The sequence below is a fragment of the Cucurbita pepo genome, chromosome LG05 (genome assembly GCF_002806865.2).
Source record: "Cucurbita pepo subsp. pepo cultivar mu-cu-16 chromosome LG05, ASM280686v2, whole genome shotgun sequence".
Lineage (NCBI taxonomy): Eukaryota > Viridiplantae > Streptophyta > Magnoliopsida > Cucurbitales > Cucurbitaceae > Cucurbita > Cucurbita pepo.
In genome coordinates this window covers 10,060,402-10,087,458 of record NC_036642.1, presented here as the reverse complement: position 1 = coordinate 10,087,458, position 27,057 = coordinate 10,060,402, and the positions used below count along the sequence as shown (strand labels likewise).

Here is a 27,057-nt window from a genome sequence, read left to right as displayed (position 1 = left end):
GGGGGGGGGGGGGGGCTTAGAGGAAAAGAAAGGGAGAGAATTTATAAGGGGGGAAAATGGAGGTGGAGGGAGTGTGGGCCATGGTAGTTGTATCGTAATCTTCCACTTATAAACATACACAAACTGTTTCTTCACAAGTTGACCTTTGTGCTTTATAATTTGACTTTTTAACCCTTTCAAAATTTTAAATATTTTATTTCAAAAATATTTTAACCGTTCCATTAATACTTTATATGGACCAAACGGTTAATACCACATTTTATATATACTCAAAAATTTTCCATGAAATCTTAATAAGTTCTATAAAAAAAAAAAATGTATCGTTAATATCTTTAAACTTGAAGAAGTAAATGATCTATGAGATGTAAATAAACGATTTTCGTCAATAGAACGACAGTAAAAACTTTTTAAAACTATTTTTTATATATGTAGATCAATGTAAAAATTTTATTATTATTTTTTTTTTAATAAAAGTCTAAAAAAATTACCCTTTTTCTCTTAATTTTTTTTTTTTCATTTGCTAGTTATTATCATTAATGATGTGGAGATATCATTTGCTCGCAAATGTAGGACTTGAGAGAGGAAATGCGGTCACGTTTGTTATTGGATTGGAAAAGGGCAACAATAAATATATAAATTATATATATTTAAATATTAATAAACCAATTTATAAATTGGTTTAGATTTTGTAGACATGTCTAACCTACCATTTTTATTTTTAATAATTTTTTTTAATGTGATTAACCTTTTTTAAATTCGAGATTCCAATATATCTCGTAGTTAAGAATACATGTCAATTATCGTTGACGTCGTAATTATAATCTATAATTTAATAATTTCATTGACGTCGTAATTTAATTTTGGGAATAAAATAATCTAATTTTTATTATTTTTAATTTTTATAGACAGATAGTATTTATAGTAAATATGTGTTATTTCTAAAAGATCGTTATTACTCTTGAGATTACAGATGGGCCGAGCTGTGATTATTTGGGCTCCACATGGGCCCATTAGATTGTGGGGCAAAACATGAAGCCCAAAGTGAATGGATCCTTTGTTGCAACCTGCAAGACTCAAGATTTATCAAATATTTTTAAATTAAAGACATATTTTATACAAATTGAGAATATTAAAATTTGTTATATTTGCTTAAATTTTAACTAAATAGAAAACAACTTAAAAATTCCATAAAAAATTAATCACGTCTTATGTTTTGAGATATTTTTTCACTATTAGTGAAGTTCATATAATTCGATAACCAGACAAATTCAGACGGACCAATCCAAACTCTAAAGTTGAGTCGGGTTCTATTTTTATTTTTAGTTTTGGTTTGGTTGAATTTATAAAAAATTGAAATTCGAGTCCATTCGTGGGGTGACTTTTTTTTTATTGGGTCAACTCGACCAATCTGAAAATAAAGTTACAACTCCATCCTACTTATTTTTAAGATCTTATAAATATTTGACGGTGGTAACCAATACTACTAATGAGCTGTGACTTGTGAATGTTTGATATTTGAATTTTTTTAAAAAAATAATTCGACCATCAAACCCGAGAACACCGTTTTGGTACTTATTTTGATGTTTTTACTGCATTGTTTGATCGTTTTCAACCGCGGTCGGTTAAAGTAAAAGAGTAAATATTTTGGTTATGGGTGAAAGCAACTTGCCTTTACCCTCATCCATATGCCAGCTAATACGAATGAGACCCATTCCCCCACTGGGACCCAACCCAACCCAGTAGTTATTTATTATATATATATATATATTTTTTTTTTCACCTTAGCAAAAAATGGAATTAATGGATGTTAAATAAATTTAAATTAAATAAGCAAAATGTAGGATGAAAAAAATCCATAAATACAAGTGTGTAAGTCTGAAGTACGAGGAAAATGTGTTTAATTGCCGAAATGTAATTAATTAACGTCATTTTATACATTATTGCACGTGATGAATTTAATTGGTTACATCATGATAGTTTTGATATACTCGTTATTTTATAAATATTGGCTCAATCAGGCCCAACTCCAATCTAGCTTCGAATCCTACCGTCCATACCCGTGGCTCAAATGAGCATGGGTGAGTTAAACCAAAAGCTTGAGAAGTTGAGTCGACTTGTAGTTAGCCAAGACATCTCACGTCCCTTGATCTAGGGCCGTAAACATCAAATTTTGATTCAATCTCATTCGATCCAATCTAAAAGAAATTTGATCGAATAGAATTTTCTTCACTCTATATGGGCGACAATGGTAGCTTTCAACTAAGACTTTCACGCTTGGTTCTCACGTGGGACTCACTCCACCACCATTCTTACTTTTCAAAGAATTTTTAAAACCCTCTCTCTCTCACTTTTTATTATAAGCTTTAAATTCAATCCACATCACATAATATGTCATTAAACTTTAGAATATAAATAGCTTTCATATTAAAAAGATGACGTATGTACTTAATTTCGTGTCTCATTTCAATCCTCGTGTACTTTCTAATATTTAAATTAATTTCGTGTATTAATCTTTGTATTAATCTTATTTTTAATTTTTTAATTCTTTTTATTATATATATATATATATATATAAGTGGAAGGGGGAGAGTGCATGAAGGAAGTAAATAGGGTTTGCCATGCAGAGCCTGTTGCTCAGAAATCAGAAATCATTAACCCTTCCTAGCCCCACATTTTTTTTCTTTGACNAAAAAAAAAAAAAAAAAAAAAAAAAAACATTTTGATTAATTTTGGTCCTCTTGCAACCTTAATATTTACAAACCTAAGAACAAGAATTAACCCTATATTTCAGTCCGAACTCATTTCGGAACGTTTGCTCCACGATTGAATCGATACGAAATTTATAAAGTTTAAGGTCATAAGATGATTTACATTTGTATAGAAATAGGTTAGTTTTCGTAAGTCATTGTGAGATCCCATATCAGTTGGAGAAGAGAACAAACCCTTTATTATAAAAGTGTGGAAACCTCTCCCTATTGATGGCTATACGTAATGGGCCAAAGCAAACAACTCTGCTAGCAGTGAGCTTGGATTGTTACAAATGGTATTAGAGCTAGATACCACGCAGTGTGTCAGTGAGGATGCTGATCCTCAAAGGGGGTGGATTGTGAGATCTCACATCAGTTGGAGAGGAGAACGAAATTTTCCTTATAAGGGTGTGGAAACCTCTCCTTAACAGACGCGTTTCAAAAATCGTGAGGCTGACGGTGATACGTAACGGACCAAAGCGAACAATATCTACTAGTAGTAGGCTTAAACTGTTACACTCATGCTCAATTTTCATAGCCAACTTGAGTATGACTCAACATATATTCTCGTCTAAAAGGCCAGAAATTTGAATCTTGTTGAACTCTCTATGTAGATATTAGAGTTAGTTATGAAACTCGAGATGTACCGATACAAAGTTCGAGTTGTTAATCTCGAATTCTAGAATTATATGATTTGTGACCAAGTTGTAGTGTGTGCTACTTTATTATGAATAAATAATAAATGCATTAGAAAGTATATATGAAACAATAATAAACTTATTCCCCAAATTTGTTCCATTCTCTACCATTGACAACGATATTACACCTTTCTTTTCCACATCCAAATCATTATTTCAAGATTTTATGTTGTTGGGCTTCATTTATTTCACCAAAATATTTCTTACCTCACCCATTATCTTCTAATTTCACCCCTTAATTAATTCTATTTATCTCCCATTCATTACCCACTTCAAACATTAACCTTACGTTTCTCATCTTAAACCCACTTTTTTACCACCATTTACCCATTCATTTCACTTTTTTTTTTTAAAAAGGTTGATGACGGTATGTAACGGGCCAAAACAGACAATATTTTCTAACAACATTGTACTAAAACAAACATGAAAATAGCTCGATGACTAAAGCAATGATAACCAAATGATTATGATCGATATAATTAATCTTTGTAGGTTGTAAAATAAATAAATTTCTTGATAAATACAACAATTGGTTAGTATTTAATCAATGAAATTAAAAATAAGGTAAAGTGTAGGACGATCTTCATTGATGAAGAGTGTTAGTTTTCAAATAAAGACATAAAAAGTCATTTTTTAACCTTTTGTAATAATTCAAGAAGACAACAAATGGTCAAAATTAATATATGTTTGGTATATGCAAATCCAAACCCACGTAACGTTTATCATAAATAGTCCGTATAATTTGATAAAATCTTCATAAATCGACTATACACGTAAGTCTTATCAAACCATACGGATTAATCAAACCCTTAAAGACCCGAACGAACAATCGATAAATAAACATGTATCTTGGACCAAAACGATAAAAGATTTGAATGTCCGTGGCTTGGATATACATAATTTTGAGTATATAGTAACGTAAAGGGTTTGGTAGCCGTCATTCGATGCACCATATCATATATACACTCCCCTCCTCTCAAAGGGCTTCAAATTAATCTCCAAAATTCTCTCTCTGCAATTACACCTCTTTCCTTCTCCATTAAATGCCATTGCACCCTCTCAATACGCTCTGCAATAACTCCTTTCTTGCCTCTTCTTCCTCCATCTCCTCCTCCTCTTCTTCTTCTTCTTCTGAAACTCATCTTCTTCCTTCAAGAACCCTAATTTTTTCACTTCAAGATCGCTGCTTTTTCAACACCCACCAAGTTATATCACTCTTACAACACAAAACTTGGAGGATAATCATCAAAAGGTAAAAACCCAGATCAGATCTGAAGTAAAGCCTTCAAATTGGTAAAAACCCAGATCAAAACCCTTCAAATACCCTAAAAATTTCTTAATTTTGATCCAAATTTTGTTCCTTTTTGTTCTTTTACAATTGTTTTTGGTTGCAGATAGGAGAGAGAGAAGGAGGCATATACATAGAAAAAAAGGAAGCATTTTAGGATATTGTCCGAGATCTTCGTGGGCGTTTATGTACATCTCATATGGTTCTGTCGGATTCTTTGTTCTGTCTTTAATCTCCAACATGCCAGCCGGGATTACAACACCGGCCACAAACATGTCCTCTATGTTTGGAAGCAATGGGCATAACGTTGCTGGATTTTACTCATCTTATGAACTTGTTCTTCCTCAGGTTTGTGTTCATGTTCATCTCAAAATTCTTCATTTTTTTATACCCTTTTTCTATTTTTTTTGTTCCTATTTTGACTTTCTATATGAAAATCTTTGTTTTTTTTGGTAATTGTGAGCAAAAAAAAAAAAAAAAAAAAAAACCCTTTTGTCAAATGGGTCTCAAATCGTTACAAAAGTTATTGTATTATTAACATAATCTCGATTTCTATGTTAGGTTAAAACACGTCGTTTCGAAGCTAATCTTCATCGATATTCGAAAAACGCGTTAGAAAATAATAATAACAATAAAATAAGAGAGAGAAAAAAATGGGGACTATAAAGCTTGAGAGTAAATTCCAAGAACGGTTCATATGAAAAATTAATGGGGTTTTGGTTTAGATTTTGATAAAAAAAAAAAAAAAAAAAAAAAAACATTTTTGGTCGGAAAATATTTGTTGGGTTTGATTAATTTGGTGTGGAATTTGAAGTTTTCATTGTGTAATTGCTAGATTCAAAACCCATAAGCTGTCTTGGAAGAATCTTAAAGATCTGTCGAAGATGTTCCAGCCAAGTATTTTTGACGACGGTAAGCTCCTCCCCTTAGACATGCCTCAAAACACTTCCGATAGCGATTTTGCTCGAATCCGAGACGATGATTTCGATAGCGCTACTAAATCTGGTAGCGACAACAATCATGAACTTGCTTCGGGTGACGATCAAGACCCTCGTCCTAAAAAGAAGCGTTATCATCGTCATACTCAACATCAGATCCAAGAAATGGAAGCGTAAGTCTATCTAGAATGTTGTATTTACTGAGCTACGTTTGAGTTCGAGTTTGTGCTTAATTTTGTTTCGGGTTTTTCGGGTAGTTTTTTCAAGGAGTGTCCTCACCCTGATGACAAACAAAGGAAGGAATTAAGCAGGGAATTAGGGTTGGAGCCTTTGCAAGTCAAGTTTTGGTTCCAAAACAAACGTACTCAAATGAAGGTAAAAATGCTTACTTTAGGGTTAGAGCTGTTTTTTCTTCTTTGAAATGTTTTGTTAAGATGTTTGTGTTGCATTTACAGAATCAACATGAACGCCATGAGAACACCCAACTTCGAACCGAAAACGAGAAGCTTCGAGCTGATAACATGAGATATAGAGAAGCTCTTAGCAATGCCTCGTGCCCTAATTGCGGTGGCCCGACTGCCATTGGTGAAATGTCCTTCGATGAACATCATCTTCGACTCGAAAATGCCCGTCTTCGCGAAGAGGTACGTAACTTTCGAATCTATATCGAAGGTTGTTATGTGGAAAATTATGTTTTCGAATTTGTATCTCGAAGTTATTAGAAGCTCGAGATTCCGCTTCTCGCCCGAAACCTCATTTTCAATTCTCCGATTTTTTCCCGTCTAGATCGATCGCATATCCGCAATAGCTGCAAAATATGTGGGGAAGCCAGTAGTGAACTACCCTCTACTTTCTCCACCAGTTCCATCTCGACCATTAGAGCTCGGAATGGGCAACTTCGGACCACAATCAGGCTTAGGAGGAGACATCTACGGTTCGGCTGGTGACCTAATCCGATCCATCAGCGCTCCAACCGAGGCCGACAAGCCGATGATCATTGAGCTAGCAGTTGCAGCCATGGAAGAGCTCACTAGAATGGCTCAACTAGGCGAGCCCTTATGGATGACTAGTCTAGATGGGTCCACTAATGTGCTCAATGAAGATGAGTACTTGAGAACGTTTCCAAGAGGCATTGGGCCTAAGCCATCTGGGTTTAAATGTGAAGCCTCACGTGAATCAGCTGTTGTTATCATGAACCATATTAACCTTGTTGAGATTCTCATGGACGTGGTAAGTAATTTAAGTTTGAATTTTTAGGGTTTTTTTTTAAAAATTCAACCTAATTTTGACTTAAGTTTGTATGATAGAATCAATGGTCAACTTTATTCTCTGGAATTGTGTCAAGAGCTATGACACTTGAAGTGTTGTCAACTGGAGTAGCTGGAAATTACAATGGAGCTTTACAAGTGGTATGTTGTTTTTATCTCGACCCTTACACCATTGAACTACTACTAAACTCAAAAGCTTAATATCTGTTCAGATGACGTCGGAATTTCAAGTTCCATCGCCATTAGTTCCAACTCGGGAGAGCTACTACGTTCGATATTGCAAACAACACGTGGATGGGACGTGGGCGGTTGTCGATGTTTCATTGGACGATCTTCGCCCTACTCCTGGATTAAGATGCCGACGAAGACCGTCCGGTTGTTTGATCCAAGAAATGCCCAATGGTTATTCAAAGGTGAATTTTGTTAAAAAAGATGAGTTTTTTGAATGAATTGGAATGAAAGGGACTTGATTTGTTGGGTTTGGTATATTAGGTTACATGGGTTGAGCATGTTGAGGTTGATGATAGAGGAGTTCATAGTCTTTACAAGCAGCTGGTGAGCTCCGGCCAAGCCTTTGGGGCCAAGCGATGGGTTACAACCTTAGACCGCCAATGTGAACGGCTTGCCAGTGCCATGGCCACCAACATACCCACCGGTGATGTTGGAGGTATTTATAGGTTATGGTTATGGTTAAATTAATTCCCTGATTGTTTGTTCTTGATATGTAATGGTGGATTCAAATTGAACCTAGTGATAACGAATCAAGAAGGGAGGAAGAGCATGTTGAAGCTGGCTGAGAGAATGGTGATAAGCTTCTGTGCTGGAGTTAGCGCCTCCACGACTCACACATGGACTACTTTGTCGGGTACCGGCGCCGATGACGTTCGAGTCATGACCCGAAAGAGTATCGACGACCCCGGAAGACCTCCGGGTATTGTCCTTAGTGCTGCAACTTCCTTCTGGCTTCCCGTTCCACCTAAGAGAATCTTTGATTTTCTCCGTGATGAGAACTCTCGTAGTGAGGTATTAAAATTTATTGTAACTTATTAGCTTTAAGTGTCGAGGATTGTTAGGAGTGAGTTTCACGTTGAGTAATTTAGAGGATGATTATGAGTTTATAAGTAGAGAATACATCCCTATTGGTACGAGGCATTTTGAGAAAACCAAAAGCAAAGCCATCTGAGCTTAAGCTCAAAGTAGACAATATCATATCATTGTGGAGATTCATGATTTCTAACATGGTATCAGAGTCATACCCGTAACTTAACCATGTAAATAGAATCCTCAAATGTTGAAAACAGAAGTTGTGAGCCTCAAAAGTGTAGTAAAAAAGTGACTCAAGTGTCGATAGATGATGTACTTTGTTTGAGGGCTCCAAAGAAAGGAGTCGAGTCTCAATCAAGGGGAGGCTGTTCGAGAGCTTTATAGACCTTATAGGAGGCTCTATGGTGTACTATCGGTTAATGGGTGCTTCTTGTTTGATGTTTTTACAGTGGGATATTCTGTCGAATGGCGGAGTAGTTCAAGAAATGGCGCACATCGCCAACGGTCGTGACACGGGCAACTGCGTTTCTCTTCTACGTGTAAACGTAACACTTCTCCCTATCCCTAAACCCTTTAAAAATCTATGGTTATTTTGTGCTCAAAACTATGGTTATTAATAATTTGTAGAGTGCAAATTCAAGCCAAAGCAACATGCTGATCCTGCAAGAAAGCTGCACAGACCCAACAGCTTCATTCGTGATCTACGCTCCAGTCGACATCGTGGCAATGAACGTCGTCCTCAACGGTGGCGATCCCGACTACGTCGCGCTTCTCCCCTCCGGGTTCGCCATTCTTCCAGACGGCACGGCAGAGACTGCCACCGGTGGTTCACTCCTGACGGTGGCATTTCAGATTCTGGTGGATTCGGTGCCAACAGCAAAACTGTCACTTGGGTCAGTTGCAACGGTGAACAATCTGATTGCTTGTACGGCGGAGAGGATTAAAGCTTCGTTGTCATGTGAGACAGCATAAGAGACAGGAAAAAAGGGGAAACTTTTGTGGGTTTTAGGGGTTAATGAGGGAATTTTTGGCTGTTACGAAGTATTTGGGAGAAGTCAAGAACGCACCCTGCAACAAAAAAACAATGGAGAGAGTGTTTTAGGGGTTCGGGCATTGACTTCCTCGAACAGAGTAAAGGCTGAAACGACAAGAAAAAAGAACCAAATCATCTAATTTTTCCTAGGAAGGAAGGGACTTGTTGTGATGACAACATTTGTATTTTAGGTTTTTGTTTTGTTTGGTTATTTTGTGGGATGTATGAGTGTTGTTATGGATTCATTGTTGTGTTTCCCCTTTGTCATTTTATGATGCCATGTTTTTTTGAAGCCTACTACCCTTTCATGGCTCCGATCCTCTAATTTTAGGCGTCTTACGAGTCTTAGGCGTCTAGTGATTAGTTACTCACGTTGTCTATTCAGTTTATGAACGTTAAGAAGTTTTAACTCCACACCCAGAAGTACTTGAAGTTTCACGATCGCACTCTTTCAAGACTTGTAATAATTGTTTCGTACTTACTCTTGTCCTTGAGTGTGAGCTCCCACATCAGTTGTGAAGGAGAACAAAATATTGTTTATAAGAGTGTGAAAACTTATTTTTAGTAGACACGTTTTAAAAACCTTGAGGGAAAGCCTGAAAGGGAAAGCCCAAAGACGACAATATCTGCTAGCTGGGAGCTTGGGCGGTTACAGTTGGTATCAGAGCTTGACACCGGGTAGTGTGCCAGCGAGGACGCTGAGCTACGAAGGGGGTAGATTGTGAGATTCCACATGGGTTGGAGAGAGGAACAAAATAAGTATTAACATTTGCATCTAATTAATCAATCAAGGTTAACAATGAGGATTAAATATAAGCATAATTAACTTAGGAGAGAGTATAAATAATTTTTTTTTAATTATATATGTAATTGAATCTCCTTATATAAATGACCAATCAAGGCGAGCTTCTTTAATTGTATAATATAAAGTTGAGAAAAGGGGAAATGTTTGGATAATTAAATTCATTAATGCTCTCTAACTTTTAATACAATAAATACTTTCATTTTAATTTTTTAAATTAATTTCTCTCCCTTAAAAAAGTATTAATATAAATAAGTTTTTTTTTTGGAGTTATTAATGTAAGTAATTATTGGGTGTACAAAATTATTTAAGATAAATAAATTCATAAAATAGAGTTTTTTTCTTAATAAAAAAATTGTCGATAATATAATGTTTAATTAGGTCAAACTACATAAAAGTAAGTATTAATTTTTATGAATTTAAAAATTTATAGGTATTTTTATAATTTAAGTGAATAATTTTCCAAAATAAAAAAAAAAAAAAAAATGTTACACTAACAGTTGAATCTCTTTTATGGAAAAGATTACATTTACCCGCCATTTTTTCTTCGACAACCCTAAATCCAATGAGCTGAATGCAGGCAGCGGCAACCGCCAACTCCGACGGAAGAGTGTCAATGGCGGACGCCGGAGGGGAACGATCATCATTTCATTTTCTATCCAAGTAATTTAACTTCTCCTTCAATCCTCTACTATGAATTTTCCAAATTCTCTTAAAATTCCGACTTCTTTTGTTTCCTTTCGTTCTGTGGTTTCTGGAATTTGAAATTAGGGATTTCCTGTACAACTTTCTCAAACAACCTGTGATTTCTAACGTTTAGCGTTCGTTGAATAGCAGGGATTTCGAATTCCAATTGCCGGTTTGTTTTTCTTCACCATCTCTTTTCTCTCTGTTTCTCTGTTTGGATAAATGAAAACTAAGTGTTAGTTTAGATCTTCTGTTGGATCGAGTCCTTCCCAAGTTGTTTACACCATATTCATTGAATTCTTAAAGTACATTTCTGAAAAGCATAAAAAGTATCATATGGCATATGTCGATCTTCCCCGCACAGGATCCAAAGTGGAGTGTATGTTTTTCGAATGTGTAAAGATATGATATATAAAGTTTTAGGATCAAATTATTGTTATCAATGTCATGATCCGATTCTGATATACAATGCTTTACTGTTCCCCATGTGCTCGATTCATTTTTGCTAAGATACAAAAGCTGCACTCCTGCTAGTTGCTTCAACATATAATTTAATTCTCTTTTATACTTTACACTACACTTTTTCTTTGCTACCACACCATTTAAGACAGTTCCAGGACCTTTTTCCAGATTTTCAAGCAATGCATGTGCTTGAAATTTGCAGGCATATTTGTTTCCGTGTAAGTTTCATAAATGTATTCAGATTTTCAGATTGAGTTTAATCAACATTCTGTTAATTTCATTTAATTCATGAATTTAATGAACTTGGTCAACTCTCAAGCAGTTATAGAAACTGGAGGATCTTTGCTCCTGTTTCAAAGCCTGTCATTGCTTATGGGGTTAAATCAACATCCTGTAACAATCTTGTTTTATTGAACTTCTTTGTTGGAATATATTTGTTTGAACACCTGAAAGTTACTGTTGTAAATACATTGTCATTAACAGGTACTTCAGTATTGCTCTCAAATGAATTTCATTTCTGGATTCATGTGGAATTATTTGATATCTCAGACTCGAACCTTTTCCGCTATGAATGTTGATATTGCACTGTTACTGCGTATAATAAGAGTAGGGGGCTCAATTATTAACTTTTGCATTAGAGGACTGTTGTACAGCTCAAGCCCACTGCTAGTCGATATTGTCCGCTTTGGTCCGTTACGTATCGTCGTCAGCCTCATGGTTTTAAGACGTGTCTGGTAATGAGAGGTTTCCATACCCTTATAAGAAATATTTCGTTCCCCTCTCTGTACGTACCATTGCTTGCTAAGCCATGGGGTGGTCTGTTGTTGAAGAAAACTTTTTACTTCTTACCTCAGCTGCTTGTCTAAAGATGAGGGACAAAACTTTACTCGATCACATCAAGCAAGAAGGACATCTAACTGCTTTTTAATTTTACAGGCACGGTAATTTTCTCATAAAAAAGAAGATGCTGAGCGTGATTACAGATACGCATGGATTTTGAACTAAACTTTCTAAAAGGATTCTAGCTGCATTTGCTATGACATGCCTGATCTGATTCCTATGACACCGTAAACAACTGTGGTTATTACAAATTGTCTGATTGCTTTTCTACAACTTTGGTGCAGTGCAGATGCATCTTGACTTCGGAGACGGGGCTCTACGCCTCTGCCTTTCTCCGCTACATCTGACATAGCTGTGTGGAAGCAATGTGGATGGTAATCCTTGTGCAGGATGATTTTATGAGTTTCTTGAGAATCAGGTTGGCAATGTAGGGTGGAAGAACAACTCTAGAAATCTATCATAGGCTCTCCAACAGTCAAGTTGCGCTCAAGCGTCCAAGGTAAGTCAAAGAGCTTTGCTGTGATGAATTTGAAGATCTTATTGACATTGATGTTGTAGGTTGCACTGGAGAAGAACAACGTCGCATTCAGTGCCTTTGCGTAGGCTCTTGCCTGTCAAAATAAGAAAATCTTGAGACAACCTCTGGCATAACCCAAATTTGGAAGATTTGGTGGGAAACTCTCAAAAAAGTCTATCAGTTTGTTACAAAATTATGGAGTTGCAGGATCTTGGATCATCATTCAGTTTCCTGGCTAAGGGTACGACTAAAGAAACACTCATGATTTCAACTGTTACCTCGCTTGCAATTGCCCATTGCAAATCGATTGGGAGTTGGATAAAATCATCAAACTTTGTTCCTATCAGTACTGGAATTGCTGCCTGCAAAACAAACAGAGAACGTTCCACCTTCAGTAAAGTGGTAGAAAGGAGCTTTTGCTTTTAGAAACTTTGGAGGGTGCTATCAAATGGGTCCTAAAGTACCTGATTCCACTTCCAGGCCTGTCTATACCACCTTAGAACGCTGCAAACAGAAGGAAAACCTTGGTTTCAATCTTCTCATTCATCAAAGCCAAAGTTGAATACTCAACAGAAACAAGTCTCACCTCTTTAAGGTACGCCGACTTGTTAGATCAAACATAAAAAGAATTGCTACTGAGTCCTTGCATGCCGTTGGAATGTGATCCTGAGATTTCTTATCACCTGCATCCATATACACACATTATTTCCTTTCTGCATCTCATCATAGAACTGTCCACATTATAATTCTTGAGCTGCAAATTTAGCCAATTACCTCCCACTTCCCAAATGCTATACGAAATTCGTGCCCCTCTAACCATCAGTGTCTTGTCCATCAAGTTCAATCCTCTCTGCTCACTCTTACTCTCCTCCATTTCATTCCCAACATATTTTTCCTTCAAATCAGCAATGAAAAGTGAAACCCAGAAACCAAAACCCAAAACCCAAAACCCAAGATCCAAACATAAACTCCACTTACCAGAAAACTTGTCTTTCCAATTTGGCTATCACCCAACAGGCTGATCTTCAGAGGCACCAAATCTTTGTCCTGGCTATGATTGTGGCACAAGGGTGTTCGAGTCTCTGCTTCAAACCCACCATCAGCGACAGCCCGCGGTGATATAGAAGCCGTAGCAGCATCATCACGTACCGTCCGACATGTCTGAGGCTTCTTCGAGTAACATGTTAGAATTGATTCCAAAAACTGGCGAGTGCGGCGCTTCAGAGCAGTCGCCGGGTGATGCATCTGCCGCTTAAGGCCGAAATTGAGTGGCTGTTTCCGGCAAGGTTGAGGCATTGTTGGGAAATGTGGATGGTCTGGAGTGAGAGTGTGGATTGGTCTCCAGGCCATGAAAATGGTAAGCCGGGATCTTGGTGCTCTTCAAACCAGGGGGGTATTTTTAGACTATGAATCGTCATTATTTGATTTTTGGGGGAATTTTTTTTAATTATTTCTTTTTTTTTTTTTTTTCTTGAAAAATCAGTTTCAACGACATTTTAGCTATCAATGTGACGACTTTAACGGAAGGGCGGTTTACCGGTAGAACGTAAGTAAACCAAATGTCGAAATTGAATTCGAGTGGCAAAAAATCATACGACACAATCCACGTGTCAAAATCTTATGATTCTGACCAAAAAGTTTGTCTTGGACCGTTAATCATCATATGATTAAAACGTGGATGTCTTTTAATTATTGGTGTTCAAATTTCAGTATTAATCTTACCCATTCAAAACATTCTTTTTATTTTCGTTTTTCATGTTTTCTTTTTTCAATTTTATTTTTTATCTTGAGAATTGTTCCTAAATTTCACGAGAATTTGCAAACGAAAGACTGAGTTTTAAACATTTAATTTTTTTTGTTACAAGATATCTTGCAACTTTAAAAGTATTTAATAAGTTTTAACATTTCCAATTTTACGTCCAATACGACATTGAACTTTAAAACTTGTCAAGTTTCTAAAATTTAGATTTCGTGTCTAATAAATCTTTGAACATTTAATTACCCTCTTTAATAGTTTTTTGCCCACTCTTTTTTCTTTTAATTTAGGAAGGTATTAAATACAAAATTGAAACTCAGATTTTCTAGATATAATATTTAATTTTATACCTAATAGTTTTATTAATTAAAAAAATGTTGAATATATCATACCTAATATAGTTTCATTACCTAAATTTAATACAGAAAATTATTCGGTTAATTTAATTTTAAAGATGGTGTTTATCAGAATCCTAATTCAGTTTTTACAAAGAAAAATTTGAAGTTGGAAGCTAATTTTTTTTCCCATTCCCTACATTTATTGCACTGCAAAAAAGTCAAAATAAAATAAAAAAGCTTTATTTTATTTTATTAAATTTAGATGAATATATTCAACAATAACGTGATTTACAAAATATCTTTGGAGGTTCATAATTTCAAACTTATTGAACCGACCAACTCCATTTTCATCATTGGAGTTCGATCATGTCATGTCATTTTCTTTTCTCTTTTTTCTTTTTATTTTCATAATTATTTTATTTTTTATTTTTTTAAAACATTAACTTTATAATTATCATTACTATTATTTACAAATATTTTCATAACTCAGACCAATTTTTTAAAACTAAAGAAATAATTTTTAAAAATTTTCTTTTCTTTTCAAATTTTGTTGAGAATTCTCTTGGTTTGGTTTAATGATAGGAAACACGTGTCATTTTCTAAAATCAAAATTTCACGAAAATTTGAACATTTATCTTATTAGTCAATATTATATATTATCAAATAAATTCTAAACAAATTACAAATACTAAATTCTTATTTCTTAATTAAATAAATATATATGTGGTGGAGGATGTTAAGCCACGTAGGCAAGAATGAAAAATGAGGAGACAAGGAATCTTGTTAGGTGTACAAAACGACAAAAAAGAAAAGTTGGTGACTTATTTAAATTATGATGGTCGAACCATCAATGGCTAAGATTTCTCAATACGTCCACGTCATTCACATCTTTTTTCTGTCTTTAATAAAACTGTAGAGGACACGTATGCACTATTTCAATTTTTTGGTCAAGTTTTAGGGATTCATAAATATCTTCTGTGGGCCAATCTATTTATTTATTTTCAATTTTAATTCAACAATTATTTTCTTTGTATTTCCTATGTTTTTTTACTCCTTGTTAGGGGTAATTTGGTCCCAACAAAATAAAATACGTCCAAAAAGATAAAGGGTGTCTAATTCGAAAAGTGACTAAATTCATTACACGTAGCAAAAAATGCTAATTATATTTTTTTAATTGAATTTTTAAATTAGGCTTGGACGTAAATACCCTTGGGTAGATCTTCCACTTTTAACCTCGATAAAAAAAAATTAAATATTTTAAGGAAGAGAAAAGTGATGTTGCAAACAATGTTTTAGAGTTTTATATAAATGCTTAAAATATGATTTATACGGGCTGAGTTAAGCTTATTGATCAGTGTCGGTTGAGGATTGTTGGGAGAGGAGTCCCACATCGGCTAATTAACAGGTTGATCATAGGTTTATAAGAACATGATCTCATAAGAATTTATATTCAAAGTGGACAATATCATATCATTACATTGATTCGTGATTCTTAACATGGTATCAGAGTCATGCTCTCAACTTAGCCATGCTAATCGAATCATCAAATCTTGAACAAAAGAAGTTGCTAGCCGGTATAGTCAAAAGAGACTCAAGGGTGTACTTTGTTCGAGGGCTTCATAGGCCTTCAGAGAGGCTATATGGTGTTGTTTGAGGGGAGGATTGTTGGGAGAGGAGTCCCATATCAATTAATTAAGAGGTTTTCATTATGAATTTACAAGTTTCCAAAAACAAAATCACGAGAACTGCATTGTGGCGTGTGTAGTTTATGCATAAGACATGAAAATAAAAGGAACCCAAAAAGTCCAGGCTTTTTCCACCCCAGGACGAGGGGCAAGCGCTAATGAGGCTGTGAATCAGGGTGGCCCTCAGAGCTCTGGGCAACTGGGTTGATATCAATGGATTTTCCTTTAGCCTTTTTGAGTTCATCAGGGTGACCCTCAGAGCTCTGGCCAGCTGGGTTGATATCAATGGATTTTCTTTTAGCCTTTTTGACTTCTTTTTTATCTAGAAATTGGATGAAGCTAGTCGTACGACCGAAGCGTCCCGTCCTATCAGGTTGGGTCTCCTCGACTTCAGGCTGGGCTTTAGGGGTAGCTCTTCGATATTGGAATGCTACTCTACTGAAGAATATCAAAAGAGCAACAATGCAGGCAATGCTACAAATTAGAAACAGCTCCCAGAAGTTAGTTAGTGATAGTTGGTTTGCGTCGACTTGGTTGAGATTCATCGAACACTCTGTTCGTGATAGCCATTTGTCATGAATCTTTTGAAGATCGCCATTCTCTGAGAGTTGAAGAATGGCTGTTGACAAATCAACCGCCAAAGGAGAGTCCCTTGGAAATGCCTGAGACAGAGAATTGTTGAATAGTTTAGGGAATAATCATAAGTTTATAAGTAAGGAATACATCTCTATTAGTATGACCCCTTTTGGGGAAGTCCAAAAACAAAGTCATGAGAGCNTATTTTTTTAAAACATTAACTTTATAATTATCATTACTATTATTTACAAATATTTTCATAACTCAGACCAATTTTTTAAAACTAAAGAAATAATTTTTAAAAATTTTCTTTTCTTTTCAAATTTTGTTGAGAATTCTCTTGGTTTGGTTTAATGATAGGAAACACGTGTCATTTTCTAAAATCAAAATTTCACGAAAATTTGAACATTTATCTTATTAGTCAATATTATATATTATCAAATAAATTCTAAACAAATTACAAATACTAAATTCTTATTTCTTAATTAAATAAATATATATGTGGTGGAGGATGTTAAGCCACGTAGGCAAGAATGAAAAATGAGGAGACAAGGAATCTTGTTAGGTGTACAAAACGACAAAAAAGAAAAGTTGGTGACTTATTTAAATTATGATGGTCGAACCATCAATGGCTAAGATTTCTCAATACGTCCACGTCATTCACATCTTTTTTCTGTCTTTAATAAAACTGTAGAGGACACGTATGCACTATTTCAATTTTTTGGTCAAGTTTTAGGGATTCATAAATATCTTCTGTGGGCCAATCTATTTATTTATTTTCAATTTTAATTCAACAATTATTTTCTTTGTATTTCCTATGTTTTTTTACTCCTTGTTAGGGGTAATTTGGTCCCAACAAAATAAAATACGTCCAAAAAGATAAAGGGTGTCTAATTCGAAAAGTGACTAAATTCATTACACGTAGCAAAAAATGCTAATTATATTTTTTTAATTGAATTTTTAAATTAGGCTTGGACGTAAATACCCTTGGGTAGATCTTCCACTTTTAACCTCGATAAAAAAAAATTAAATATTTTAAGGAAGAGAAAAGTGATGTTGCAAACAATGTTTTAGAGTTTTATATAAATGCTTAAAATATGATTTATACGGGCTGAGTTAAGCTTATTGATCAGTGTCGGTTGAGGATTGTTGGGAGAGGAGTCCCACATCGGCTAATTAACAGGTTGATCATAGGTTTATAAGAACATGATCTCATAAGAATTTATATTCAAAGTGGACAATATCATATCATTACATTGATTCGTGATTCTTAACATGGTATCAGAGTCATGCTCTCAACTTAGCCATGCTAATCGAATCATCAAATCTTGAACAAAAGAAGTTGCTAGCCGGTATAGTCAAAAGAGACTCAAGGGTGTACTTTGTTCGAGGGCTTCATAGGCCTTCAGAGAGGCTATATGGTGTTGTTTGAGGGGAGGATTGTTGGGAGAGGAGTCCCATATCAATTAATTAAGAGGTTTTCATTATGAATTTACAAGTTTCCAAAAACAAAATCACGAGAACTGCATTGTGGCGTGTGTAGTTTATGCATAAGACATGAAAATAAAAGGAACCCAAAAAGTCCAGGCTTTTTCCACCCCAGGACGAGGGGCAAGCGCTAATGAGGCTGTGAATCAGGGTGGCCCTCAGAGCTCTGGGCAACTGGGTTGATATCAATGGATTTTCCTTTAGCCTTTTTGAGTTCATCAGGGTGACCCTCAGAGCTCTGGCCAGCTGGGTTGATATCAATGGATTTTCTTTTAGCCTTTTTGACTTCTTTTTTATCTAGAAATTGGATGAAGCTAGTCGTACGACCGAAGCGTCCCGTCCTATCAGGTTGGGTCTCCTCGACTTCAGGCTGGGCTTTAGGGGTAGCTCTTCGATATTGGAATGCTACTCTACTGAAGAATATCAAAAGAGCAACAATGCAGGCAATGCTACAAATTAGAAACAGCTCCCAGAAGTTAGTTAGTGATAGTTGGTTTGCGTCGACTTGGTTGAGATTCATCGAACACTCTGTTCGTGATAGCCATTTGTCATGAATCTTTTGAAGATCGCCATTCTCTGAGAGTTGAAGAATGGCTGTTGACAAATCAACCGCCAAAGGAGAGTCCCTTGGAAATGCCTGAGACAGAGAATTGTTGAATAGTTTAGGGAATAATCATAAGTTTATAAGTAAGGAATACATCTCTATTAGTATGACCCCTTTTGGGGAAGTCCAAAAACAAAGTCATGAGAGCTTATGCCCAAAGTGAACAATATCATACCATTGTGGAGAGTCGAGATTTCTAACCTAGTACCAGAGCCATGTCCTTAACTTAGGCATGTCAATAGAATCCTCAAATGTCAACAAAGAAGATGTGAGTCTCGAAGGTGTAGTCAAAAGTGACTCGATTAAGGGCAAGCCTCGATTAAGGGGAGACTGTTCAAGGGCTCCATAAGCTTAAGGGGCGGCTCTATAGTATACTTTGTTCGAGAGGAGGATTGTTGGGAGGGAGTTCCACATTGACTAATTTAAGGAATGATTGTGGGTTTATAAGTAAGGAATACATCTTCATTCGTATGAGTCTTTTTCGGGAAGCCCAAAAATAAAACCACGAGAGCTTATGCTCAAACCGAACCTAATTCCTATCAAGTTGGACCGATAAAAAAAGTTGGATTAATACTCACAAATCCCCATCCACTTTTAGTGAACTCCTGCCCGACAGTCCTGAAGACACAATTGGTGCCCGACAGGAAAAGCTCGACATAAGGAAGCTCGTCTACAATGGCGGCTACCCCACCATTTGCAGGTCCACGGCGAAGAGCATCCATATATTCCTCCTGGCTCTTCAACTTAACGATCCTAGAAGCTGCTATATTCAGCTCATGAATCAGATAATTCAATGAAAATGAGCCTTCTTGAATTCCTACAGCATCGGTGCTAGAGATTAAGCTATCAATCCCTTCAACCTTTGAAGTTAGCTGCTGCACTGTTAAGATAGATGTCAAACCAGCTGTGTAGCTTGAATTGATAATTAACACAACAAAGAGCCATATTATAAGCACCGACCGTCCAAGGGTGCTTACAGTGTTTTCCTCTGCACCAAGACAGACAGTCAACAAAATGGTTGGGTTTTGAGTATATATAGAGTAGGATCAATGAAGAAAACTTACTGTGAGAAAAGAACATTGTCGAGAAGCTAAACCTGCAACGAGGACACAGTTGAGCTCTAATTTCGTAAGAGAAGTCAGGAAGCAACAATGCAAGATTCAGCCATACATCAGACTTAAAAGCTAAATGGCAAGCTAGGAGCTAACCAATTCCATGGCTTTGATTATTTGAAACATGCTGTAACAGCCCAATCCTAAGTCCATCGCTAATAGATATTGTCCGTTTTGACCCGTTACGTATCGCCGTCAGCCTCACGGTTTTCAAAACGCGTCTAGTAGAGAGAAATTTCCATACCCTTATAAGGAATCTTATAAGGAATGCTTTNGGTTGAGGATTGTTGGGAGAGGAGTCCCACATCGGCTAATTAACAGGTTGATCATAGGTTTATAAGAACATGATCTCATAAGAATTTATATTCAAAGTGGACAATATCATATCATTACATTGATTCGTGATTCTTAACATGGTATCAGAGTCATGCTCTCAACTTAGCCATGCTAATCGAATCATCAAATCTTGAACAAAAGAAGTTGCTAGCCGGTATAGTCAAAAGAGACTCAAGGGTGTACTTTGTTCGAGGGCTTCATAGGCCTTCAGAGAGGCTATATGGTGTTGTTTGAGGGGAGGATTGTTGGGAGAGGAGTCCCATATCAATTAATTAAGAGGTTTTCATTATGAATTTACAAGTTTCCAAAAACAAAATCACGAGAACTGCATTGTGGCGTGTGTAGTTTATGCATAAGACATGAAAATAAAAGGAACCCAAAAAGTCCAGGCTTTTTCCACCCCAGGACGAGGGGCAAGCGCTAATGAGGCTGTGAATCAGGGTGGCCCTCAGAGCTCTGGGCAACTGGGTTGATATCAATGGATTTTCCTTTAGCCTTTTTGAGTTCATCAGGGTGACCCTCAGAGCTCTGGCCAGCTGGGTTGATATCAATGGATTTTCTTTTAGCCTTTTTGACTTCTTTTTTATCTAGAAATTGGATGAAGCTAGTCGTACGACCGAAGCGTCCCGTCCTATCAGGTTGGGTCTCCTCGACTTCAGGCTGGGCTTTAGGGGTAGCTCTTCGATATTGGAATGCTACTCTACTGAAGAATATCAAAAGAGCAACAATGCAGGCAATGCTACAAATTAGAAACAGCTCCCAGAAGTTAGTTAGTGATAGTTGGTTTGCGTCGACTTGGTTGAGATTCATCGAACACTCTGTTCGTGATAGCCATTTGTCATGAATCTTTTGAAGATCGCCATTCTCTGAGAGTTGAAGAATGGCTGTTGACAAATCAACCGCCAAAGGAGAGTCCCTTGGAAATGCCTGAGACAGAGAATTGTTGAATAGTTTAGGGAATAATCATAAGTTTATAAGTAAGGAATACATCTCTATTAGTATGACCCCTTTTGGGGAAGTCCAAAAACAAAGTCATGAGAGCTTATGCCCAAAGTGAACAATATCATACCATTGTGGAGAGTCGAGATTTCTAACCTAGTACCAGAGCCATGTCCTTAACTTAGGCATGTCAATAGAATCCTCAAATGTCAACAAAGAAGATGTGAGTCTCGAAGGTGTAGTCAAAAGTGACTCGATTAAGGGCAAGCCTCGATTAAGGGGAGACTGTTCAAGGGCTCCATAAGCTTAAGGGGCGGCTCTATAGTATACTTTGTTCGAGAGGAGGATTGTTGGGAGGGAGTTCCACATTGACTAATTTAAGGAATGATTGTGGGTTTATAAGTAAGGAATACATCTTCATTCGTATGAGTCTTTTTCGGGAAGCCCAAAAATAAAACCACGAGAGCTTATGCTCAAACCGAACCTAATTCCTATCAAGTTGGACCGATAAAAAAAGTTGGATTAATACTCACAAATCCCCATCCACTTTTAGTGAACTCCTGCCCGACAGTCCTGAAGACACAATTGGTGCCCGACAGGAAAAGCTCGACATAAGGAAGCTCGTCTACAATGGCGGCTACCCCACCATTTGCAGGTCCACGGCGAAGAGCATCCATATATTCCTCCTGGCTCTTCAACTTAACGATCCTAGAAGCTGCTATATTCAGCTCATGAATCAGATAATTCAATGAAAATGAGCCTTCTTGAATTCCTACAGCATCGGTGCTAGAGATTAAGCTATCAATCCCTTCAACCTTTGAAGTTAGCTGCTGCACTGTTAAGATAGATGTCAAACCAGCTGTGTAGCTTGAATTGATAATTAACACAACAAAGAGCCATATTATAAGCACCGACCGTCCAAGGGTGCTTACAGTGTTTTCCTCTGCACCAAGACAGACAGTCAACAAAATGGTTGGGTTTTGAGTATATATAGAGTAGGATCAATGAAGAAAACTTACTGTGAGAAAAGAACATTGTCGAGAAGCTAAACCTGCAACGAGGACACAGTTGAGCTCTAATTTCGTAAGAGAAGTCAGGAAGCAACAATGCAAGATTCAGCCATACATCAGACTTAAAAGCTAAATGGCAAGCTAGGAGCTAACCAATTCCATGGCTTTGATTATTTGAAACATGCTGTAACAGCCCAATCCTAAGTCCATCGCTAATAGATATTGTCCGTTTTGACCCGTTACGTATCGCCGTCAGCCTCACGGTTTTCAAAACGCGTCTAGTAGAGAGAAATTTCCATACCCTTATAAGGAATCTTATAAGGAATGCTTTGTTCCCCTCTCCAACCGATGTAGGATCTCATAATCCACCCCCTTGGGGGCCAGCGTCTTCGCTGGCACACCACCCGGTATATAGCTTTGATATCATTTATAACAGCCTAAGTTCACCGCTAGCAGATATTGTCCGCTTTGCCCCATTACATATCGCCATCAACCTCACAATTTTTAAAACCGGACTACTAGAGAGAGATTTCTACACCCTTATAAGGAATGTTTTGTCCCCCCCTCCAACCGAAGATTTCACAATCCAGCCCCTTGATGGCCCAGCGTACTTGCAGGCACACCACCTGGTGTCTAGCTCTATACCATTTGTAACAACCCAAGCTCACCGCTAGCAGATATTGTCCGCTTTGGCCCGTTACGTATTGCCATTAGCCTCACGGTTTTTAAAACGCGTCTACTAGAGAGAGGTTTTCACACTCTTATAAGAAATGTTTTGTTCCATCTCCAACCGATGTGGGATCTCACAATCCACCCCTTGGGGGCCTGCGTCCTCATTAACACACCGTCCGGTGTCTAGCTTTGATACCATTTGTAACAGCTCAAGCCCATCGCTAGTAGATATTGTTTGCTTTGGCCCGTTACATATCGTCATCAGCCTCACGGTTTTTAAAATGCATCTACTAGATGTTGGTTTCCACACACTTATAAGGAATGCTTTGTTCCCTATAAGGGTGTGGAAACCTTATTAGGGTGTGAAACAAAGGTTTCCTTATAAGGGTGTGAAAACCTCTCTTTAGTAGATGCGTTTTAAAAACTAAGAGGCTGCGATGGTACGTAACGGGCTAAAGCAGACAATATCTGCTAGTAGTAGCTTGGACGGTTACACGTTTGCGTTAAGAAAATTAAAGCATGTGTAATGAGTTAAGCATACTAACCAAAATACTGTGATTATTTGTTGCCTTGGTGAACCACGAAACTCTTCATTACTCCGATGCTCAAGAATCCAAACAACAGCTCCAACAAAAACAAAGAGTATTGCAGTGACAGCCCACATTTGAACAGTAAAAGGGCTGAGAAAAGCCCATGGACTCGACTTCTTCTCTTTAACAACAGTAACAACCACAAGTCCAGACTCCATAAATGGTTGTGTGAAGTCCACATACTTCGTCCTATTCGTTACAATCATAATATCACCAACAGCTGCATCATATCTCTAAACATGGAACAATATCATCAAAGTAAGCATACCACCAAATATAAACATAGCAACAAGCAAACCCAAGTACTCACATTCTGTGAAACGTCATATACAAGATTGTTGTAATCAAGACTGTCATCTCCCTTTAATATATATGCGTGAGGAACTGGATATGGCAACAAGTTTATAGCAGCTTCAAACACATCAATACAATACCCTTTAACTCCTTGTGGGCTCTTGTCTTTAGTCACAAAAGCCTTGTAACTCACACGGTTAGGCACTACAATTTGCAATGGCTTCCCGTTGTGCGGGAACACCCATCCACGAGGAACGGCTGTTGCTTCACCAGGCCATATTACAGTGTAGAGATGGCCATTTGGGGTAGCATTAAGAGGCTTTGAATATGAACTCTCTGGTGTCATTGTTGATAGACCAGAATAATTTGTCCAGTAGCCAATTCTACGCATACCAGTTCCTCCAATGTTCATGATATCATAAGCTGGATGAATCAAGTTTCTGTCATCACCAAATTGAACCAACCCACTTACACCTCTGAACTTGGTTCTCTTGATTGTCTCTAGAAGTTGTTCGCCGCCATTGAACACTCTAAGTGAGGTTAGCTGCAGCTTGCTTCCATTGATTTCATGTAACTTTGGGTCATTAGAAAATGATACATTGCCACCTTCTTGAAAGAATGTGTGGAGAGCTCTGGCTGCTAACCAAACAGAGTCGTATGCATAAAGTGCATAAGAGTTGAAGCTTGTAGTGTTCCATTTGGAGGCGAAGTTCTTCTTGAGATTGCTATCAGGGATGTGGTGGCGAAGAGCAACAACTCCTTGTAAATGATTCATTACATCATGATTGTTTGTTTCAAATGAATCAAGAATAGAAGGAAGCCAATCTGTTGCAATCCAGACATAGTCACTGTTCATCATTTCAAGTTTCTTAGCAATGGTGAATATTGATAAACCAGTGTCGGGATTAACATGAACAATATAAACACGAGATTCCATGAGGTTTACTGATACCAATAAGTCATTTATCACGCTAGTGGGGGAGCCAGGAGAGAAGGTGGCCTTGTATGAGATCCTGACACGCTTCTTTGCTAAGGCATCGTTCAATGCTGATATCCCGTTTCTGGCATTGTCATCATCTACAAAGATGGCTATGACCTCTCTCCATCCGAAGTGGTCTATGAGATCAGCTATTGCGTTCATTTGGAAGTAATCATTCTGTGTGGTTCGAACAAAGTATGGATAGTGTGGTGTGGTCAAAGTAGGATCTGTTGCTCCAAATGATATAAGGGGTATGTGGAGTTCGTTGATGATATGGGAAATGAAGTGAGCGATGTTTGAGGATTGTGGGCCAATGGCGGCAACTACTTCATCTTCCATCAGCCGCAAGGCTGTATACATGTCCAAATGCATGGAGGAAGCACCATAAATGCATAAGATTATATAAAAACGTATAAAAGAACTAGCCCCATCAGGAATCCGGTAGTCCAACTAAGGTGGGATCTTACAATCTAATCTACTTTCGTTCGAGGCCCAACGTCCTCGCTGGCATTAGTACCCTTCTCCAATCGATGTGGAACCTCCCAATCCACCCCTTTTGAGGCCCAACATTCTTGCTGGCACACGGCCTCGTGTCCACTTCTCTTCGGGGTTCAGCCTCCTCTTGACACATCGCCTAGTGTCGGGCTCTGATACCATTTGTAACAACCTAAGTTCACCGCTAACAGATATTGTCCTATTTGGACTTTCCCTTCTGGGCTTCCCCTCAAGGTTTTCGAAACACGTCTGCTAGGGAGAAGTTTTCACACCCTTATTTTCGTTCTCCTCCCAATCGATGTGGGATCTCACAATCCACCCCCTTCAAGACCCAGCGTCCTTACTGATACTTGTTCCCTTCTTCAATCGATATGGGACCCCCCAATCCACTCCCTTCGGGGCCCAGCATCCTTGCTGGCACATCGCCTCATATCCATCCCCTTCGGAGTTCAGCCTCCTCTCTGACACATCGCCTGGTGTCTAACTCTGGTACCATTTGTAACAAACCAAGCTCACCACTAGTAGATATTGTCCTCTTTGGACTTCCCCTCAAAGTTTTTAAAACGTGTCTATTAGGGAGAGGTTTCCACACCCTTATAAAGAATGCTTCATTCTCCTCTCCAACCGATATGAGATCTCGCACTAACTGAGAAACGAACTCCAATCTAATGAATCGGACATGTCTAACGATTACAAAAAAGAACGAGAGATCGACACCCACAAAGAGATATTGAATCTAACGACTCAAACCTCATTCACAGATCTCTCAACTCCCACAGAAATCCAAATCAATAGAACAGCAGACATGTTTGACAATGCAAGAACATGAAGCCTATTCCAGATGCATAAGATAAGAATCAAATAGGAGTATCATTTTCTACCCTTGATGCCTAAACTACAGAACAATCTACCAAAACAAGAACTGCAACCATTAGCCATATGAACTAACACCAACTTCCAAGATAAAATTTAAGTTTCAACTCATGATTCTCACACTCCTAATTGACATAACAATCTCAAATGTAGTAAAGAAGATCGAGCAGTACCTTCCACTGTTCCAAGAAATCCACTACAATTCGTGTCGTGTAAGATCAAGTTCAGCTTTGTTCCAGGAAGAACACTGTTATCAGCATTAACATCATCCATGGCAGCTAAGATTGCAGGCTGTGCAGACCTTCCAATAACTGAATCATGAGTGAACAAAACTCCAACGTTCACCACTCTCGTGTTTCGAGACACACCAATCACTCCCAAAGGCATCCATACCCCAAAGAACAATGCAAATACCACAACTCTGGCTTTGATCACAATCCTCCAAACCCAAAACACCAACATTGCTCCAAAAAGATGAACAAATGATTCCTGTTGAAGATATCAACACCCTTTGAACAATCATCACCGTCCCTATTTCAAAATCTTTCCACGAAACTTCCCTTCCATTACAGAATAAACCCAAAGTTCCTGAAAAAAAAAGAACACCCAGATCCTAAAAAGTGATTAAACATCAACTTCACAACTGAAATTGTAATCCCCAGCCTAGCCAAACTCATAATAATCAATACCCACTTGGAGTATCTCATATCAAACTCCATCAAGTAATTAATACCCAAAAAATTTCTTAGCATTACCAACAAATCCCCATTCCCAATGAACTGTAAAACCCCATAATCAATTCAAGAACTCTACAAAAACACATGCCATTAAAATATACAAACAAGTTGAAGAAAATCACGTGCAGAGATTGATTGATTATAAACAAATGAAATCAAAACAGAGCTCAAAAATAGGTAAACTACAAGTTCAAGTTCTTGTTCTTACACTCTTCGGTGTTCGCCAAGAAACAGCATTCCATAGGTCAA

At 37.4% G+C, this 27,057-nt stretch overlaps 4 protein-coding genes across 10 annotated transcripts; 1 reads left to right on the top strand and 3 right to left on the bottom strand.

The window, feature by feature from the left end:
* The first annotated feature begins 4,424 nt into the window (after nucleotides 1–4,424).
* On the top strand, nucleotides 4,425–9,313 carry LOC111796079 (homeobox-leucine zipper protein HDG2-like). Its single transcript, XM_023678765.1, has 12 exons — nucleotides 4,425–4,738; nucleotides 4,840–5,081; nucleotides 5,569–5,844; nucleotides 5,929–6,046; nucleotides 6,127–6,315; nucleotides 6,458–6,901; nucleotides 6,979–7,080; nucleotides 7,152–7,352; nucleotides 7,432–7,606; nucleotides 7,691–7,962; nucleotides 8,433–8,528; nucleotides 8,611–9,313. The coding sequence occupies exons 2-12, from the start codon at nucleotides 5,029–5,031 to the stop codon at nucleotides 8,953–8,955; spliced, it is 2,271 nt and encodes a 756-aa protein (XP_023534533.1). The 5' UTR covers nucleotides 4,425–4,738; nucleotides 4,840–5,028; the 3' UTR covers nucleotides 8,956–9,313.
* A 2,512-nt stretch (nucleotides 9,314–11,825) lies between these two features.
* Nucleotides 11,826–13,635, bottom strand: LOC111795814 (septum-promoting GTP-binding protein 1-like). The gene is made up of 6 exons (XM_023678405.1): nucleotides 13,303–13,635; nucleotides 13,099–13,219; nucleotides 12,911–13,007; nucleotides 12,789–12,828; nucleotides 12,603–12,686; nucleotides 11,826–12,418 (listed from the first exon to the last, which is right to left on the bottom strand). The coding sequence occupies exons 1-6, from the start codon at nucleotides 13,618–13,620 to the stop codon at nucleotides 12,254–12,256; spliced, it is 825 nt and encodes a 274-aa protein (XP_023534173.1). The 5' UTR covers nucleotides 13,621–13,635; the 3' UTR covers nucleotides 11,826–12,253.
* A 4,504-nt stretch (nucleotides 13,636–18,139) lies between these two features.
* LOC111795647 (glutamate receptor 3.4-like) lies at nucleotides 18,140–20,080 on the bottom strand. Its single transcript, XM_023678188.1, has 3 exons — nucleotides 19,836–20,080; nucleotides 19,350–19,759; nucleotides 18,140–18,804 (listed from the first exon to the last, which is right to left on the bottom strand). Exons 1-3 carry the CDS (start codon nucleotides 19,849–19,851, stop codon nucleotides 18,298–18,300), a joined length of 933 nt encoding a protein of 310 aa, XP_023533956.1. The 5' UTR covers nucleotides 19,852–20,080; the 3' UTR covers nucleotides 18,140–18,297.
* Nucleotides 20,081–20,481: 401 nt separating this feature from the next.
* On the bottom strand, nucleotides 20,482–27,057 carry LOC111795119 (glutamate receptor 3.4-like). 7 transcript variants are annotated; one of them, XM_023677369.1, is made up of 7 exons: nucleotides 27,017–27,057; nucleotides 26,245–26,659; nucleotides 23,741–25,053; nucleotides 23,386–23,663; nucleotides 22,178–22,209; nucleotides 21,692–22,101; nucleotides 20,482–21,146 (listed from the first exon to the last, which is right to left on the bottom strand). In XM_023677369.1, exons 2-7 carry the CDS (start codon nucleotides 26,531–26,533, stop codon nucleotides 20,640–20,642), a joined length of 2,829 nt encoding a protein of 942 aa, XP_023533137.1. In that variant the 5' UTR covers nucleotides 26,534–26,659; nucleotides 27,017–27,057; the 3' UTR covers nucleotides 20,482–20,639. The 7 variants fall into 7 exon arrangements, 6 of the variants coding, with proteins under 6 accessions (XP_023533137.1, XP_023533138.1, XP_023533139.1 ...); XM_023677370.1 differs by having other exon boundaries at nucleotides 23,741–24,549; XM_023677372.1 differs by lacking the exon at nucleotides 20,482–21,146 and having other exon boundaries at nucleotides 21,842–21,993; nucleotides 22,074–22,101.

Bases quoted from the DNA above. Each gene is read 5' to 3' on its own strand.
- LOC111795119 (XM_023677369.1), bottom strand. From the start codon at position 26,533: ATGTTGGTGTTTTGGGTTTGGAGGATTGTGATCAAAGCCAGAGTTGTG. The intron at 23,664-23,740 runs GTGAGTACTTGG...TTCCATGTTTAG, and splicing joins TATATGACGTTTCACAGAAT to AGATATGATGCAGCTGTTGG. The intron at 22,102-22,177 runs GTAAGTTTTCTT...GTCTTGGTGCAG, and splicing joins GACAATGTTCTTTTCTCACA to AGGAAAACACTGTAAGCACC.
- LOC111795814 (XM_023678405.1), bottom strand. From the start codon at position 13,620: ATGCCTCAACCTTGCCGGAAACAGCCACTCAATTTCGGCCTTAAGCGG. The intron at 13,220-13,302 runs GTAAGTGGAGTT...GCTGATTTGAAG, and splicing joins TTGGAAAGACAAGTTTTCTG to GAAAAATATGTTGGGAATGA. The intron at 12,419-12,602 runs GTAACAGTTGAA...TTATTTTGACAG, and splicing joins AATGGGCAATTGCAAGCGAG to GCAAGAGCCTACGCAAAGGC.
- LOC111795647 (XM_023678188.1), bottom strand. The intron at 18,805-19,349 runs GTGAGTATTAAT...TCTCTGTCTCAG, and splicing joins CTAAAAGTGGATGGGGATTT to GCATTTCCAAGGGACTCTCC.
- LOC111796079 (XM_023678765.1), top strand. From the start codon at position 5,029: ATGGGCATAACGTTGCTGGATTTTACTCATCTTATGAACTTGTTCTTC. The intron at 7,607-7,690 runs GTATTTATAGGT...AATTGAACCTAG, and splicing joins ACCCACCGGTGATGTTGGAG to TGATAACGAATCAAGAAGGG. The intron at 8,529-8,610 runs GTAACACTTCTC...AATAATTTGTAG, and splicing joins TTTCTCTTCTACGTGTAAAC to AGTGCAAATTCAAGCCAAAG.